The sequence below is a fragment of the Lynx canadensis genome, chromosome A3 (assembly GCF_007474595.2).
Source record: "Lynx canadensis isolate LIC74 chromosome A3, mLynCan4.pri.v2, whole genome shotgun sequence".
Lineage (NCBI taxonomy): Eukaryota > Metazoa > Chordata > Mammalia > Carnivora > Felidae > Lynx > Lynx canadensis.
In genome coordinates this window covers 23,269,544-23,286,684 of record NC_044305.1, presented here as the reverse complement: position 1 = coordinate 23,286,684, position 17,141 = coordinate 23,269,544, and the positions used below count along the sequence as shown (strand labels likewise).

The 17,141-nt window shown below is 52.2% G+C and overlaps 1 protein-coding gene across 1 annotated transcript in view; it reads right to left on the bottom strand.

Moving 5' to 3' along the window:
- Positions 1-16,925, bottom strand: part of LOC115511183 (fer-1-like protein 4) — a 34,318-nt gene extending 17,393 nt beyond the window's left edge. Inside the window, exons 1-28 of the mRNA XM_030311755.1 lie at positions 16,791-16,925; positions 16,473-16,528; positions 16,018-16,106; positions 15,818-15,917; positions 14,590-14,681; positions 14,353-14,394; positions 13,892-14,056; positions 13,328-13,388; positions 13,070-13,201; positions 12,745-12,807; positions 12,580-12,664; positions 12,177-12,336; positions 11,873-12,056; positions 11,609-11,795; positions 10,644-11,002; positions 10,224-10,332; positions 9,858-10,032; positions 9,626-9,746; positions 9,100-9,200; positions 4,470-4,557; positions 4,280-4,396; positions 3,758-3,910; positions 2,725-2,878; positions 2,475-2,599; positions 1,925-2,059; positions 1,625-1,798; positions 1,059-1,175; positions 763-924 (exon numbers count right to left, since the gene is read on the bottom strand). Of these exons, the coding sequence (XP_030167615.1) occupies positions 763-924; positions 1,059-1,175; positions 1,625-1,798; positions 1,925-2,059; positions 2,475-2,599; positions 2,725-2,878; positions 3,758-3,910; positions 4,280-4,396; positions 4,470-4,557; positions 9,100-9,200; positions 9,626-9,746; positions 9,858-10,032; positions 10,224-10,332; positions 10,644-11,002; positions 11,609-11,795; positions 11,873-12,056; positions 12,177-12,336; positions 12,580-12,664; positions 12,745-12,807; positions 13,070-13,201; positions 13,328-13,388; positions 13,892-14,056; positions 14,353-14,394; positions 14,590-14,681; positions 15,818-15,917; positions 16,018-16,106; positions 16,473-16,528; positions 16,791-16,869 (3,585 nt within the window). The 5' untranslated portion in view covers positions 16,870-16,925. The remainder of the gene's footprint in view (positions 1-762; positions 925-1,058; positions 1,176-1,624; positions 1,799-1,924; positions 2,060-2,474; positions 2,600-2,724; positions 2,879-3,757; positions 3,911-4,279; positions 4,397-4,469; positions 4,558-9,099; positions 9,201-9,625; positions 9,747-9,857; positions 10,033-10,223; positions 10,333-10,643; positions 11,003-11,608; positions 11,796-11,872; positions 12,057-12,176; positions 12,337-12,579; positions 12,665-12,744; positions 12,808-13,069; positions 13,202-13,327; positions 13,389-13,891; positions 14,057-14,352; positions 14,395-14,589; positions 14,682-15,817; positions 15,918-16,017; positions 16,107-16,472; positions 16,529-16,790) is intronic.
- Between the last annotated feature and the right edge of the window lie 216 nt (positions 16,926-17,141).

The window sequence follows — 17,141 nt, the reverse complement described above, 5'->3', positions numbered from 1 at the left end:
AAAAAGAATGCAATCTTGCCATTTGCAACAACATGGATGGAACTAGAGTATATTACTCTAGCAATAAGTGAAATAAGTCAGTCAGAGAGAGACAAATATGATTTCAGTCTTATGTGGAATTTAAGATATAAAATAGATGAACATAAGGGAAGGGAAGCAAAAACAGTATAAAAACAGGAAGGGAGACAAACCATAAGAGACTTAAATACAGAGAGCGAACTGAGGGCTGCTGGAGGGGTTTGGGGTGGGGGATGGGCTAAATGGGCAAGGGACATTAAGGAGGACATTTGTTGGGATGAGCACTGGGTGTTATATGTAATGATGAATCACTAAATTCTATTCCTGAAGTTATCATTATACTATATGTTAACTAATTTGGATGTAAATTAAAAATAATAATATTAGGGGCGCCTGGGTGGCGCAGTCGGTTAAGCGTCCGACTTCAGCCAGGTCACGATCTCGCGGTCCGTGAGTTCGAGCCCCGCGTCAGGCTCTGGGCTGATGGCTCGGAGCCTGGAGCCTGTTTCCGATTCTGTGTCTCCCTCTCTCTCTGCCCCTCCCCCGTTCATGCTCTGTCTCTCTCTGTCCCAAAAATAAATAAAAAAAACGTTGAAAAAAAATTAAAAAAAAAAAATAATAATATTAATTTAAAAATATTTGCTGATCCCTTGATTAACCTAAGATGACTGGCTAGGAATTCACCATCCCACTGCCCTTTCACTTGTTAACCCAGCATTTCTTGCTCCCAGCCCATGTCCTCACCACTGTCAGATGCCTGACGAGCTCAGTGAAATTGGGGTTCTCACGGTAACTGGCCAGGACCTCCGACTCCACACGTCGCCCAGCCACCTCCAGCACAACCTGGGGCTGCTCCACTTCAAACAGATGCACACGGCCGAGACCCCTCAGACCCCAGAACAGCACCTGGGGTCAGGAAGTGAGAAATTCAGGGGCCTGCACTTGACAGAAGGCACCCAGGTGTGTGTGTGTGTGTGTGTGTGTGTGTGTGTGTGTGTGTGTATGTGGTGGGGGTGGGAGGGATGTGTGACTGACGATACCTCAACACGGAACTCCCTGAGTACTGGACGCACGTTAGGTGGCAGGGACAGGCGCCCGGAGAGGGGCTCGGCCAGTGGTGTCAGATCCTGGGGCTCTACATCACTGGGCACTGAGGGCTGCAGGGGGCAAGAGATCAGAGGTCAAGGAGGAATCAGGCCAAAGGAGGGAAATGTGGGCTTGGGGAAGGGATATTGAGAGCTGCCAGTGAAATATAAATCCAGAGGAACTAAAAAGGCTGGATGGAAAGGAGGGGCATATCTCAGGAAGCAGTCATGCACAGGAAGGTGGGTGTCTGAGGCATGAGGATCAAGCTGCAGCCTGGGGTCTGTCTCTAGGGTGGAAGGCCTGGCAAAAGGAACCCACGATATGTGTACTTCTAATGTTCCCTGAAGTTGGGAAGTCCAATGAGGTGACTGCAAGACAGATCTGCAGCCTGCATTTTCTGGGGGTAAAATACTTGGAGGGGTAATCCCAGGACATGCCCATGTTCCATATTCTCTGGAGGCAGACAACCTGATAGAATATGAGTCCACAGCCTGTACCGGCTAGGCCAGGGTATTCTAACCTCAAACCGGCCACTGTAGTCCAGTTCAATGAGTTCAAAGGTGGCAATGAGCTCTCCAGCTGCCCGGGGCCCCTTTCTTAGGGGGAAGAACTGTAGCTCAGGGCGTTGGTAAGGGTCCTCTGTCAGCTTCACCCTCGGGGTGGCCAGTGCCCTTCCCAGGAACACAGGGGGGCCCTGCAGAGAGCAGGGCAGTTAAGACAAAACTAGAAGATGCTCCAGAGCCAGGGGAAGGGAGCATCAAGATGAGGAGTGGGGGGCACTCGGGGGTGGGAACACAGATGGGGCCCAGGCCACACTCACAAACTTATTGTGGTCAAAGACATTGACGACCACTAATGGAGGCTCCTCCTGCAGATGCTCCCTCCTCCCGTCTACAATCAGCTGATCAAACACCAAGAGCTCATCCCACAGGGGACTCAGCGTCTGCTCCAGGACCTTGGGGGCCATGCAGAGAGGGAGTCAAAGGCAGGCATCAAAGGAATCTCCAACATACATCCCACATGAGCACTCTTGCCCTGAAGTGATACTTTAAGCAGCTGTTTACCACAAAAGGAGGGAGAGTGTGGTGAAGATGAAACAGCCCGCCAGAGTGGGGTTGGAGCCTGGTCCCCCTAACTGTAAACTGCCACCCTTGGGACTAATCCTACAGTCAACCCCTCAAAACAATTCCTCATCCAGAAGGCCCTCTAGTTCTACACCACCCTCTAAACCAGGGCGGCTCAATCCAGTATCCTGTCCTGAAAATCCAGAGCAGGAAAAGAGACTTAGGGCCTGAGGAAAAGCTCAGCCCTCACCCCACTCTGTCTCCCAGAGCCCCCCGCTTCCCACAACATCCCAGTGCAGCCCTCACCTGTGTGGTCTGGCACTGGGTAGAGATGAGGACTCGAGCAAATGGGTCCGAAAGCCCACTGTCATCTGCTGCCAACACCCCTCGGGCCTGGTACAAGTGGGCCCGGAGCTGGAAGTAGCTGAAGTCTGCGGTGGGGGCAAGAAAGAGATGTTTGTTCAGGGGACCACCGGAGTCCCTGACCCCAGACCCCTCCAAACCCCCAGCTGAGCATCTAGCCCCGCACGTGAGGCAAGTGTCGAGCTGTACTCACCATCCCGGCACAGGTGGTGGGGCAGCCCCGCAGAGGGCTCGGGCAGCAGGTCCTGAGGGAGCTCTGAGGTGCAGGCCTTGGCTTGTTTGCCCAGCCCCAGCCACAGGAAGAGCTCCAGCTTGGCACAGACTTCGCCTGGAGCTGCCCCAGGTGCCTATTGCAGGGAGGTGGCATGTTAGGCCCCACCTCTTACCACCCCCCTAGACCTGTCCCTGCACCCCCAGGGTGTGCCCATACTCTCTGTATCACCAGACCACTTCCCAGTGCCGAAGCCAAAGAGTACTCCCTGTACCCTATCCCTACACCCCACTCCATGCCGTCTATCCAGTACCCATTACCCTGAACACTCCCATAACCTAGTCCTCTGGCCCCAACACCGTCACTTCCTATACCAAACCCCATTCCCCCAAAATGCACTCTAAGCTCTTCACTGCCACACCCCACGCTTACCCCCTCTGTCCTCTGAGCCCCAACACATTTAGATGCCCTGTTCCCTACCCCAACAGTCACTGCTTCTTAGCACTAGGGACCTTTGCTGGCATCTATTCCAGGGACACCTTGATTAGAAGCATTTTGCCCCCAAACCAGCTGTACTTATAAGGAACAGACTCATCACTCTCCCATTCTGGTCACCTGACGGTCTATCAGAGCCTGGTCAGCAAAAGGGCCAGTGCAGGCCCAGAGCTGACAAAACTTGGTGTTTTTCTCACATCAAAGTGGACCTAGGTAAAGGTACAATCTCCTTTTGGCTTTTAGGATAATTGAAAAGAGTTCACGTATACTTTTAAAAAGAATAATAATCTTTAAGTAAATATTAAATGTAAAAAATTTAAAAATTAAAATAAGACATTTTATAACTTAAATTTTTTTTAATTGAAAAAAAAGTTTTAAATAAGAAAATTTTAAGTTTTTTTAAATACAACAAAGAGTTTGGGGACACCCTGATGGGAACCACAGCCTTCCACTTCATGCCCCCTGCCCCCACCCTAGGAGCCTCACCCCACTCCAGTCTCCAGCAACCCACACCCCTCACCGAGAGCAGCAGACTCTGGATCTTCCCGCAGTCCCGGCCTCGCTCCTCCTCGACCACAGAGAACAGCACATCCTGGGCAGGGATCCGGGCCCAGGCCACTCGGCGCCGCCCACTGAGCATCCAGACTAGCACATCTGGGAGGGGTGGCTGGGGCTGTGGGCAGAGAACTGGGTCATGGATGGAGCTGAGACCACCTGTGCTGCAGCTTCCACTGGTCCGATGGACAAAGCATCCATCTTAGCCCTGACACATACCCTTAAACCCCAGATCCATAGAGCCACCTGCCTCCTAGACATATCTCTCTTGGATGCCCCACAGGCAACCTCAAAGTCCAACCTGACTTCTTTTTTTTTTTTTCCTGTTTTTTTTTTTAATTGTGGTAAAATACACATTGCATAAAACTTACCTCTGCAACCATTTTTAAGTGTACAGTTCAGTAGTACATTGCTGTGCATCAACCAGTGTTGTGCAACCATCACCACCAGGGTGTGCAGGGTAGGGAAATAGGTGGCCAGGTGTTACCTCCTGGGCCAGGAAGCGCAGTTTGGCCAAGAGCTTCTTGGACAAGGCCACCTTCTCTTGCACGTTGCCCTGTCTCAGACCCCGTAGAAGCCGCAGTCCTTGCTTTGCCAACAGGTTCTGGAAGGACAGGAAGAAACATGAGTGAAGGGCCCCAGCTAGGTGCCCCTGATCCCCCTTCCCCAGACCGTACCAGGCTGTGCACAAGCAGTTTCCTTCGGCATCGATCCAGGGCATTGGGCCGGGTCATTGTCCTGCGCTCAGCACCATGGCAAAACTGTCTGCAGTGACCAGGAGCGGGCATGGCAGGTGGGAGTCAGAGGAAGGAACGCTGACCCCTAGGGGACCACCTCCCTCAGAGCAGGCCTCCCACCACCTCCCAGACTCCCTCACAGCTCCTGTCAGTCATGTTCTCAAAGACGTCCCTTTCCTAAGCCAAGGATGGCTTCTGTACATGGACCACTCCCAACTTCATAGAGGCCAGCCTCACTTTGGAGCCCCAGAAGGCACTACTATGTAACTATCTACTGCCCTGGCTACTCAAAGCTGGCCCAGGACCAACAGCAGTGGTATCACCTAGTTAGAAATGCAGAATCTCTGCCCTGCCCCAGACCTGCTGCTAGAATCTGCATGCTGGTTCTGGGGGATTCCAATGAACACTAAAGGCTCAGATGGGCTTTATAGTCCCAACATTAACTAATGGTAGCTCAAACATTACATGCCCAAACCAAGTGCATAATTTCCAATTACCGCCCCCACACACACCTCTCCCCTGCCAAAATCTGTTTTACTTTAAAACTTCAGAGACATCCTTCACTACTCTTTCTTTCCTTCCTATTCCACATCAATCCACCAGCATATTGTTCAGGCTCCATCTTCAAAATATGTTCAGCATCTGACCACTTTTCTCCTTTTCCAGGACCATCCTAGTCCAAGCCTAGAACTATTGCAGCAGCTTCCTAGCTGGTCTTACTATGCTCCTTTCCTACTCTCCCCATGAATATTCTCAATATGGCATCCAGAGAGATATTTTCAATGCTTTTCCAGACCATTTCACTCCTCTCCAGAGGTTTCTCATCTCAAACAACAGCATTTTTAAGAAAGCCCTACATAATCAGGCTCCCTTTATCTCCCCTATCCTCATCAAACATTCCTCTCCCCTCGTGCACAATCCAACCATCACATCACACTGGCCTTTCTGCTCCTCCGTGAATACACCCAGCCCATCACCACCTCGAGGCCTTTGTATGAGCTGCTCCCTCTGCTAGAATGTTCGGTCCCTAGATCTTCGCATGGCTCACTTCCCTTCTTCATTCAGGTCTCTACTCAAATGTTACCTCCTCTCAGATCTTCCCTGGTCATCCCTTCTAAACAGCCCCCGCCACTTTCTCCATTCTCATATTCTGCTTTATCTGTGTCTCAAAATAAAAAGTAATAGAAAGTCCCTAAGGCAGGGACTTCATTTTGATTACCACTTGTACCCCCAGGCCCTGGCACCTAATCGATGCTGAAAAAATATTTTCTGGGTAAATTAAAATGATTTTTGAGACATAATATTTTGGGCCCTTTATGACCTATGGTTATTTCTTAAGTTTTTATTATGGAAATTTTCAAAAAGATAGAAAATAAATGACTCCAAGGATTTTTCATCCAATACTGCTTCCAGAGGTTACACTTTTGGCTTAGTAATTGCTCTTTGCTCCAAGGCTTCTATGGGTAGAAATAACCAACATAAAATAAAACTGAATCAAATCTTCTTGATGAGATTTAGGTCCACAAGATGAGATTTAGGGAAATTGGATCTGGTAGAATAATAGCCAAAAAAGAAAACCATACTGGCCAAAACTATACATAGCAAAATATGACACAGACAAATCTTCCATTGAAATTTCCCTGCCAAAGGATAATTTCAGTCATAAAATCATTTCAGTAAAGTGAAAAGAAAAACAGTTTAATGGCACTATATAGAAAGTCAAACAAGGAATTAAACTGGATTAAGGGTGGTAGCTCTTGTGGAACAAATGTAGAGAATGTAGACAGAGAAAAGAGCTTTAGAATAAAGCGCTGGAAACATAATCACATGAACCTTTAGAATATGTAGAGGTCAAGAAGAGACAAGGAGCAAGTGAAAGAGAAAGAACAGCAAGGGAAGCAGAAGGAAAACCAGGGGCATAGAAGTCAACAGCAGAGTCTTTCAAGAAGGAGTGTGGGGTCAAGTGCATCTGTTCACACTGAGAAGCTGAAATATGGGGACAGAAAAGTGACCACCTACAAGCAGTCCCTTGCCTGAGTCCTCCTCTCATCTGACCTCCACATGCTGGAGCTCTCCAGATCCTCGGTTTCTCTCTCTCTTTTTTTTTTAATATATATTTTTTTAACGTTTATTTATTTTTGAGAGACAGAGAGGGAAACAGAAAACGAGCAGGGGAGGGGCAGAGAGAAAAGGAGACACAGAATCCGAAACAGGCTCCAGGCTCTGAGCTGTCAGCACAGAGCCTAACACAGGGCTGGAACCCATGAACCATGAAATCATGACCTGAGCCAAAGGTGGATGCTTAACCGACTGAGCCACTCAGACTCCCCTCAGTTTCTCTTTTCTCTGCTTCCTAGACAGTCATATCCAGCTCCATCTATGTATTTACAGCTCCCAGTTTTTCATTTCCAGCCTAGAAGTCTCCCCAGACCTCAACTCATACAGCTAACAGCCTAACAGACACATCTGCTTATAAGTCTAATAGAAATCTCAAAGTTAACATACCCCAAAATGAGCTTCTGATATTCCCTTCGCTGACATCAGACCTCCTCCTTCACTTGCTTTCCATAGCTCAGTAAATAGCACCATCTACACAGTTGTGCAAGCCAAGATCTTGAGGGTCATTCATGACTCCTTCCTGTACATTTTTCCTTATCCCCTATACCTTCTATTCACAAGTACTGAGGTGTCACCTTCAAAGCCCAAATTGCTTTTGAATCCATTCATGTCATTCTATGTCCACTGCAACCACCCTAAATTAGATTCATCAATATTGGTCACCTGGATTATTACAATGTCCTATTTAGTGATCTCTTTGCTTCCTCTCTTATATCATCCCTTCCCCACTGACCTTTTTAAAGGATAAGTCAGAGCACATCCCTTCCCTTCTCCTTTCAAAACATTCAGTGGCTCTTCAAGTAAATCAGAGAAGAAGCCACAGACAGTAATTACAATGGCGACTGAGGCTTCCACATGCCTCTCCCCACCATTATCTTCCTTTCCCCACACACACTGCAGCCTCATCTACTCTCCTCACTGTGCTAGAGTCACACTGGTTCCCTTCCTCCTCCTCAAACACACCAGGCATATTTCACCACAGTGCCTTTGCACATGCTATCCCTTCTGTCTGGAACACCCTTACAGATACAGCTTGCTCCTTCAACTTCTTCATATCAACTTCATAGTGGCCCCTCTTTGCCACCCTTTCTAAAATTGCAACACCTCTCTCTAATATTTCCTAGCTTTATTTTCTCCCTAACACTATCCTTATCATAATTCTTATATTTCTTCCTTATTGTTTATATGTTTATTACTTGTTTCTATCCAACCTCCACACTATCCCCCACCAGAATATAAGTTTCAGGAATTTTTGTGGGCAAGAATGCTTTTTCACTGGGCACCTGGGGGCTCAGTCAATTAAGCGTCTGGCTCTTGGTTTCAGATCAGGTCATGATCTCACAGTTTGTTATTTGAGCCCCGCATTGGGCTCTGTGCTGACAGCATGGAGCCTGCTTGGGATTCTCTCTCCCCCACTTTCTCTGTCCCTCCTTTGCTTGCTCTGTCTCTGTCAAAATAAATAAACTTAAAAAAAAAAGAATGCTTTTTCACTGTTATTTCTGCACCTAAAACAGTGTCTGGCATAGTAAGTGCCATAAATATTATTGAATAAATGGATTCATAACTCTTTTGAGAAGAGGATCAGAAAAACACTTATGGGGTGCCTGGGTGACTCGGTTAAGCGTCCAACTCTTGGTTTCAGCTCAGGTCATGATCTCACAGTTTGTGGGATCAAGCCCTGCGTGGGGCTCTGTGCTGACAGCATGGAGCCTACTTGGAATTCTCTCTCTCTCCCTTTCTCTCTGCCCCTCCCCAGAGCACTCGCATGATCTCTTGCTCTCTCTCTCTCTCTCTCAGAATAAATAAATAAACATGAAAGAAAGAAGGAAAGAAAGAGAAAGAAAGAAAGAAAGAAAGAAAGAAAGAAAGAAAGAAAGAAAGAAAGAAAGAAAAGAAAAGAAAAAGACCCAAGTATTTGGAGCAGGGAGCAGGTTATGGAATTCAGCGCAGTGAAGGTCAAAGATGGAAGTCATTAGAACAAGTTTACATGGTTACAGTAATGACCTGGTAACTAGGGACCAGTTGATGCTGCAGGAGAGAAAGTGGACAATTGCAGAGCTAGTTCCTCCGTAGATGAGAGATGAAATCAAGATCACAGCCATGACTGTGGAAGCAGGGACCCTTCCTCCACTATAGCAAGAGGGAAGGTGAGCAGATGGGTGCAGAAGCTGGCAAGGTGGTAGACATGCTGGAGGAAGGTGAAGCTTCTATGTTCTCCATGAAGTAGGAGGGGAGATTAGCTGGAAGGGAGTTTACTGGAGGGGAGTGGCCTAACTCCCAATAGTTTCTATGACGCTCCCTTGATGGGGATCGTCATCTCCTTATTCTCCTGTGAAGAGTGGAGCAAACGCAGCCTCCAGCCACCCTGGCTCCAAACAGCCACCACGAGTTTCCCTCACCCTGGAGTTTGACGCGAAGCCCCGCAGCAGTGAGGCTGAGGCTCCCAGCTCACCTGCTCCCTGCCACCAACTCTTCCAGCGCCTGCTTGAGCCGTGTGCAGGCAACAGGCCCCGGCCTCCGCTGCAGAGTCTCAACCTCCTGCAGCCCCTGGTCCTGCGCGACAGGGCCAGAGGGTCAGAGTCAAAGGGTTGCAGACTCCCTCTTTTAGACCACATCCCCACTCCAGAGCCTCTCCCACTCACTGCCGCACTTCCATGCCCAGGGCTTCTTCAGCTCCATCCAGGTCATGGTTCCATCTTTTTCTCTACCAGCTCCATGGCAGTGGGGCTGGGCCCCCAGTAGCTCTACCCATGGCCTTCACCTGGCCCCTTTCTGGGTGTATCAATTCTGAAGCCCTGTCTTCCCACAATTTCTGGTCTCCTCTGTTCCACCGGAGCTCTTTGGCTCTTTAGCCCTGCACCTAGGACATGCTGGCTCCCAGGTGCTCTACCTATTAGCCTCGCTCCAGAGCTCCTTTCAAAGGCCACAGTCTTCCCGACATCCCAGCCTCTCCCTGTGGGCACCCGCCTCGCTCTCACCAGCCTCTCGGCCACTTTCTGCACACAGTTAGTGCTCTGCAGGCGCCACGTGTGATCTTCCCAGCGGCTCCACACGTGCACACATGGCTTTCGGTGACGCAGGGGCAAGCAGAAATACGGCCTGTACCAGAGGGGTGGGGGGTGGGGGGTAGAAGAGCAGAGGCTGCGAGGGGCAGTCCTGGGCCACTGAGGATCTCCCAACACCCTCCTTCCAGACACCAGGAGTACTCACCCATTGCCATCCATGGGCTCAGGCCGCTGAGCAGGGGTCCCTAGCTCTTCCTCCAACACTAGCCCGGTTCCCATTTCCGTCTCCAGCAGAGGCTGTGCCTCCTCGGCCTTGCCCTCCGCTCCCTCCCCAGCCCTGGCCCTTGGGCCCAATTGCTCCTCCAGGCGGCCTGCATGACCTGCCCAGAGCAGCAAGGGTCAGGGGGAACCCAGCTTAGGGTCTGACCCCTCCTTCAAACTAACTCTGCCTCGATAAAAGCCAGAGCCCACCCCTTACTGAAGGTCAATTTCCCTTCCAGGGGCCTAAGTCTGGAACAAGAATCCCCACCCTTAAACCCATGACCCTCAGGGGTTCAGCTAGGCCACACACCGATAGAGATCTCAAAGCTGATGGGCTGGGAGGCCAAGGCAGGGTCAATCATGGTGGCCTCAAAAAGCACACCGAAGAGCAGGAAATCTTGCAAGGGCGCCAGGGCATTCTGAGGAAGGAGGGTCAGACGGCAGTCAGCCCCCACCCACCCAGGTTGCAATCCGAACTTTGCTTGGCCACAATGCTGATAGAAAGACTGCAACCAAGACCTAGAAATACCACTACAAGTATCCTACCTTTCAGTGCTCAGCCCCCCCCCCCCACACACATATGTATATACACAAGAGCACATGTATACACACACTGCATTCTTTATCCAGGCCCAGAAATTCAGACTCCACCCCTGTGTTTAATGCCAGGGAGCCAGTTACTCCAGAGCTGAGAGTGACCCCCTCCCTTTGCTAAAACCCCAGCTCCCACCTCTGGCAGAGGCAGCAAGTCCTCCACCTCCACCTCCATGGCACCAGGAATCTCAGGACCATCACCACTGGGACTGGCATCCAGGTGCTGTGGGATCCCGGTTGGGGTCTGGCCCCCCCTGGCTTTCTTCTTCTTTCTCATGAGCCTGGACAATCTGGGCCCCTGTGGGGCCTGGGGAGGCTCAGGTTCAGCTCTCCCTTCCGATACTTCCATGGACACAGCAACCAGCAGGCGGCCGCGGAACCAAATGCCTTGGCCAAGGCCTTCATTGAGACTTTGAAGACCATCCCGGAGTCCCCCACTGGGGGGAGAGCCATAGAGAGGCACCCATGCCGGGCCGAAAGTGGGGTTAAACCCCGCTGTGGGGGACAAGAACAGCGTTTTGGAGGGAAGCACGGGGCAGATGGGTACTAGGTCAGTCTATGCAGCATACTCTTATCTCCTGCAAGTCCAAGGGGGCAGGGAGTCGGATTGGACTTTGGCAGCTCTGAGAGGGAAGTCTGAGAACAGCTGCGGACCGACAGCTACGGACCAAAACCCGAGAGCACATCTAATCTACCCCAGCTCCCAAAGGCCCTTGGGACAAACAACCCGTAGCTCTACTGCAGAAGCCCGAGTTCTGGGGGTGGAGTCACGATTGGGGCGGAGCTATAGGTGATCCCGAGAGGGGCGGGGTGAACGCAAGATGTGAGTGGGTTTATTTTCTCTGCGTGCAAATCTTCAGGGAGAGCACAGCTGGCGCGGCTACTGGATATGCGGCCGTCCGTAGAATTTTGTCAACAGAGGCAAACCGAGAGTGGGGTTTGTAGTCTGGGGACGACAGGTGAGGCCCCGAAGGGCGGGGACGGCTTGGTGCTGGGTGGAGGGGCGGAGCGGGATAGCAGGGCTGGAGTTTGCGGCCAGGGGAGGGACCCAGGGCGGGCAGGACCAGGCGGAGGCAGCAAGCGCTGGCCGCAGGCGCTCACCCGCGCGGCCCGGGTGTGAGATCTGCCTCAGGTCTAGCACGTGCGTGGCGATGGCCATATCGACCAAGGGTGCGTCGTCCCGCAGCTGCAGACGGAGGCCGCGCGTCAGCGGCGGGAAGAGCTCCACGAAGCTCAGCTGCTCGTTCCACTCGGGCGCCGCCGCCTCGCCGCGCACAGACGTCTCGCCCTGGGGGCCGCGGCGGAGTGGGGTCAGCACGGCACCGGGGCCCGCGCCTCGGCCGAGTGGGGACGGGAGGGACTTACCTGCTGCCCCAGGAAAGACACGCGCACGTAGGGGTCCATGAGGACGCGCTGGTCCTGCAGGGCGCGGGCCAGACTGCCTAGCAGCCCCGGGCGCAGCGCGGGCAGCCCCTCGGCCCGGTACACGCGCACGCGCAGCCGCGCCCACGGCCTCGCGGCCGGCACCCCGCGTGGCAGGAGCAGGTTCCTAAGGGAGTGGGGCGCTGAGGCCGCGGAACGCCGCGGTGTCGGGCTTCTCCACCCCCGCTACGGCGTCCCGGAGGCCACGCCCGGTCTTATTCTTACCCCCACCCTCACCCCAGCTCACTTCTCGATGTCCGAACTGTGACCTGGGCCCGGGGCTGGTAGCGGAGGAGGCAGATCCCCGCGCGCCCGCACGGACAAAGTGACTTTGACGAAGCCTTTGGTCCCAGCGCGGGTGTCCCGAGGGTCGTGCAGCGGAGCCCATTTCTGGTAGAAGTGGCCATCTGGGGGCGGAGGGGCGGAGGGGCGGAGGGGCGGAGGGGCGGAGGGGCAGGCCACGGGTCAGAGGAGACCGGCGGGCTGCACTGACCCGAATTCGTGTCGGACTCGGTAGGGAGGAGAGGCAGTACATGGAAGTCCACCTTCCCAAGAGGCTTCTCTCTCCGAAGTTAGTATCTAGGGATCAGTGCCCGGAGGGTCAGTTCCCCTTGGTGCAGATGAGTCTAAAGCAGGAGAGGGTTCGCTACCTGGCTGGTCGAAGATAATGCCCAGGTCCATCCTGAAGGTGCCTATCTGGGAGGCCATAAAGGGAAGGGCCTGCGAATGGAAAGCCTGGGGGAAAATGGTGTTAGTTTTGGAGCTTCGGTATCCTCCGTTCTCTGGCGGAAACCCCTCATCCCTACCCGCCTTACCGTGATCTCCAGCAGCAAGTCTTGGAGGTGAAGCCGGGTCTCATGAAATTCGAACAAGAAGTACTAGGTTGAAGTGGGGAAACAAGAGAGGCGAAAGAACATTGGTAATATGCGAAGGGTTCACGCCAGCTGGCCCCTGCCTCTTGCAAAAAGAACGCTCTCCTTCCCCTGCTGGCGCCTCTTTGTACCCTCTCCTTCATCAAGCCCCTCTTGACCGCAGGCACTTGCTCAGTTCCACCTAGGCCACGTCCCCTCTGCGGACTGGGTACATGCTGGGTCTTTCCCATTCTCTTGTCAAGCCCCATTCTTCCTTGGTCGCACACACCTCGTTGTAGAAGGGGCAATTAGTCCCGCGCTGCGTGGCGGTCACTCGGCGCTGCTCCCCCACACGCACTGCCACATAGGGGTTAATGTTGACTCCAACCAGCTTCTGGGCCTCCAGCACTGTAACCCCTATCTGAAGGGTGCAGAAGGAGGAGAAAAGGAAGCCATCCCTGCCAAGTAAGGAGGAGGGCAGGGGAACCACGTGTGTGGAGAGTGGGTGGTATTCACCAACGGCTAGGGTCTAGAGGAAGAGTGGTACCTGGAAGTCCTGAGCTCTGGACATCTGGAAAGGATCCCCTCGAGCCAGGCCCCGGGTGCGACTGCCAGAAGTACAAGGTCAGCTCTCACTTCACTTCCTCTCCCCTATCACCTACGTACTTTTGCTCAGTGCTAGGGATAAGATCTCCTCTCTTCTGGATTCTGAATCCTTCCAGTCTGTCTTGCATCCATCTCAACCCTACACCCAGAATGTGACTCATTCCTGGAGCCCTGAAACCATTCATTCATTCAACAAAGATTTGTTGGGCACCTACTATGTACCAACAAACACTATTCTAGGTCCTGGGACACTGCAGTGAACAAAAGAGACAAAATTCCCTACCCTCCTCAAGCTTTCGTCCCCTACATGGGCTCCAGAAGCTCTATGTGTGCCAGTGTAACTGTGTGTGTGAATGTGGCAGTGTCTATGCCTTAACTCCAGGACATCCACTCCTCACCCATACCCTGGGGCTGTTTGTGAGTGTGGATGAGCATGGGCCTACATGAATAAGTGCCTAAGGTTGACACACTGGTGGGTATGGGAGCAGGTGTGGGTACAAGTTACCTCCTGAGGTGGCTGAACACAACTCCAGAAAGCTCCACATCAGGCTCGTCCTCCAGATCCAGCTCCAGCTCCAGCTCACCATCTTCATTGTCCTGCTGAGCTAGGCCTCGAACTAGCCTGTGGCCCAATGCCACTGCCTGCCGCTCCAGCCGGGCCTCCCCAGGCCTGATAGGAAAGGCCTTCAAGGGACATGTCTGGAACCTGTCCCTCCTCTCTGGGCACCCTTGATTTCCCTGATCCTAGGACTGACCTCTGACCCTTAGGCTGACCCCACTATTCCCAGGACTGACCCCTAATCTGGGATCCCTAATTCCGGAATTGACCCCTGATTCTAGAACTGACTTCTCACCCTGGAATTGATCCAATACTGATCCCAGACGGTGGGACTGACCCCATATCACTGACTCCTAAATCCCAACCAAGACTGACTTGGTAACCCCAGACCATCCCCACATACTTACTCCAGCTCCTGGAAGCCCACGTTGGGGATGATCAGCTCTGAGCTAGAAGGAGGATAAATGAAAGGAGTGAGGGGCCAGGCTTGACTACAGAGCTGCAACCCAGGCAGCACAGGGCCAAGGGTCACCACATCCAGCAGATCCAGAGAGGAATTAGGTACCACTTCTGCCTTCCCAAGGCCTACCTGGGCTGGGACAATCAGGCCTTGCTTAGATTGCAGGGGGCAAGAGGTGGGGTACCTGTCCCGGATGGATGCTCCAAAGTCCTCCTCTGCCCAGGCTCCAGCTGCACCCTCTGGGGGCTGATACTTCAGGTCAAGTTCCACGTGGATCTGAAAACAGACACACAATGTGCCCTAGAGCCCCCTGAACTGTCTCGGGCTAAGAGAAGTCCAAGGACAATGCCTTTTACTCCACCTATAAACAGAGACCCTCCTGGCCTGCATCCGTGGTGACTTTGTGGTTCCTCTCTGGTCATTAATAATATTGACTAACTACAACCTATGAAAAACTTAGCATGAGCATGTTACCTCTTGAAGAGGCCAAACATGACTCTAAAATTCTCTCGTTGCTCTTGGAAATTCATTACTGTGGCCCTCATAGCTCTGCATGGTCTGACTCCTGCCAACCTTTCCAGTCCTATCTAATATGGGGTCTGCTCCTGCCCTGCACCCCAGTTATGATCTCTCAGAGCACTGGGATTTTGCATATGCCAGTTCTTCTGCCTGAAACCTTCTCCCCTCCCACTTAGTTAACTCCTGTCATCCTTCCATTCCAAGTTCAACCAGTACTTCCTCAGGGAATTTTTGCTGACCCCCATATAGGTTACATCCCTTGGTTATACCCTTTCCCAGGGTCCTACCAGCTCTTTTGTAACACACATCTGTGACAATTTTGCATTTATTTGTGTGAATATTTGTTTAATATTTGCCTCTCTCTTTAGATACAGAACTCTAAGAGGGCAAATCCTTATCTGGTTTTGCTCACCACTCAATCCTTATTGCCCAGCACAACACACACGGCACAGCTTATAATCAGAGCTCAACAAACAACAGACTGATTGAAAAGTTCAACATTTCCTATGACTCCATATAAGGTAAATGAGGAAACAGTTTGGTGAAGCTAAATAACTTGTTCAGGTTATCAGTAGGGAAATGGTGGATCTGAGATTTGAACCCAGGTCCATTCCTACCAGGTTAGATGACCCTCCATGAAACACCAGGAAAATTCAGTCAGGTTCATCTCTGCCTCCCACAAGAACTGAGTCTGTACCGGGTAGGGAGCAGCACAGAATGGCTCTTGGCCCATGTGGGACTAAGGCAAGGGCTACAATGAAAGAAGCCCTGGCTGGGAGGCCTTGTTACCACTCCTGTCTGGATCTGGGTTTTCCTCTCTGAAAAATGGAACTCTCTTATCTAGAAGGACACTCAGGCTTGAGGGTGGCAGGCTGAGGACTGGTGAGACTCACCGGGGATATCCGCAGATTCTCATCCACTAGGGCCTCCCGTAGCACCAAATGCCCAGTACGCTGTAGCTGCTGCAGGGAGATCACCAGAGTCCCCAGAGACCTGGGGATGTGGCATGGGGGTAAAAGAATGACCCAGGGGAATATCCCCTCTTACCATGTCCAGCCCCACCTGCATCCTTGGCTTCCCCAGGCCTACTCACCTGGGGCTGAACACACGGCTGCAGTTAACCACCTGCACAGACAGACATTCCGCAGCCAGCGGAGCCCCGTAGTGTGGCCAGTGGAACAGCTGGAGATAAGAGGAATCTTGTGACACACAATGCTGGACTTACCCTGACCCCCAATCCAGAGCCTATCCTAGCCAGGAGATAGGATCCAACCCTCCAAAGTTGGAGCTAACTTGATGACCAATGTCCCAAACCTGGAACAACCCCTCCCCCCAACACAGGATTGACTGCAAACTAGGGCTGATCTGAGGGTAACTACCAATCAAGAACTAATCCCCCCAGTCTTGTCTTTTCAAGCCTGAGAGACTAACTCCACTTCCTGAGAACACAGTCCCCCAAAACCAGGAATATGCCCCCCAACTCATCTGAGGAGGGACTTAAATGAGCACAGATCAATGTCTCCCTATCCAGGGCCCAACCCCACTCACCTCACCAATATCTGCTTCTTGACCACAGTGAATTTTCCTTGTTTTCTGGGTGAAGCCTGCTCAGAATCAAAACTAGTCAGTTATCAGCCCCTTCCCACAAATCACACACATACACACCCAGCACAGGGTCCAGTCCCCCTGGGCTGGGCTTACCCATGGAGAAAGGTAGTAGATGGAGGGGAAAGAGGCAGAGAAATGGGCTAGAGGAGAGAAGAGACAGACTGGAGAGATGCCTAGGCACTGGATTGGGGGGCCTAAGGAGGAGGAATGGGAGCGCCCCAGTTGCAAAAATCCTTAGAGCACCCCTATAAGCCTCACCCCGGAAGCTGAGCCTCACTTGTCGGTCATGGCTGCCTGGCAGCCCCGTCAGTCGCCGCACACGCACGATCAGAGCCATTGTCCCCGGGCCACTGGCTCTCCCTCTGCCCGTCTGCCCTCCTGCCAACCTGCCTGTTCACCTGAATCACCTCTGACTCACTGGACTCACCCAGCAAGTTCAGCAATCCCTGCCCTTTAGTCAAACACACAGGCAGGCTTGGGGAGTCATGGGTGAAGAGAGAGCTGAAGGACTGAGAGAAGGAGGTAAGGTCGCTGTGGTCTGCTCTGTCCTCCCTGCCTCTTCCAGCTTCAGCCTCCACCCTGCATCCACCCTTGTGAAGTGGGAGCTGG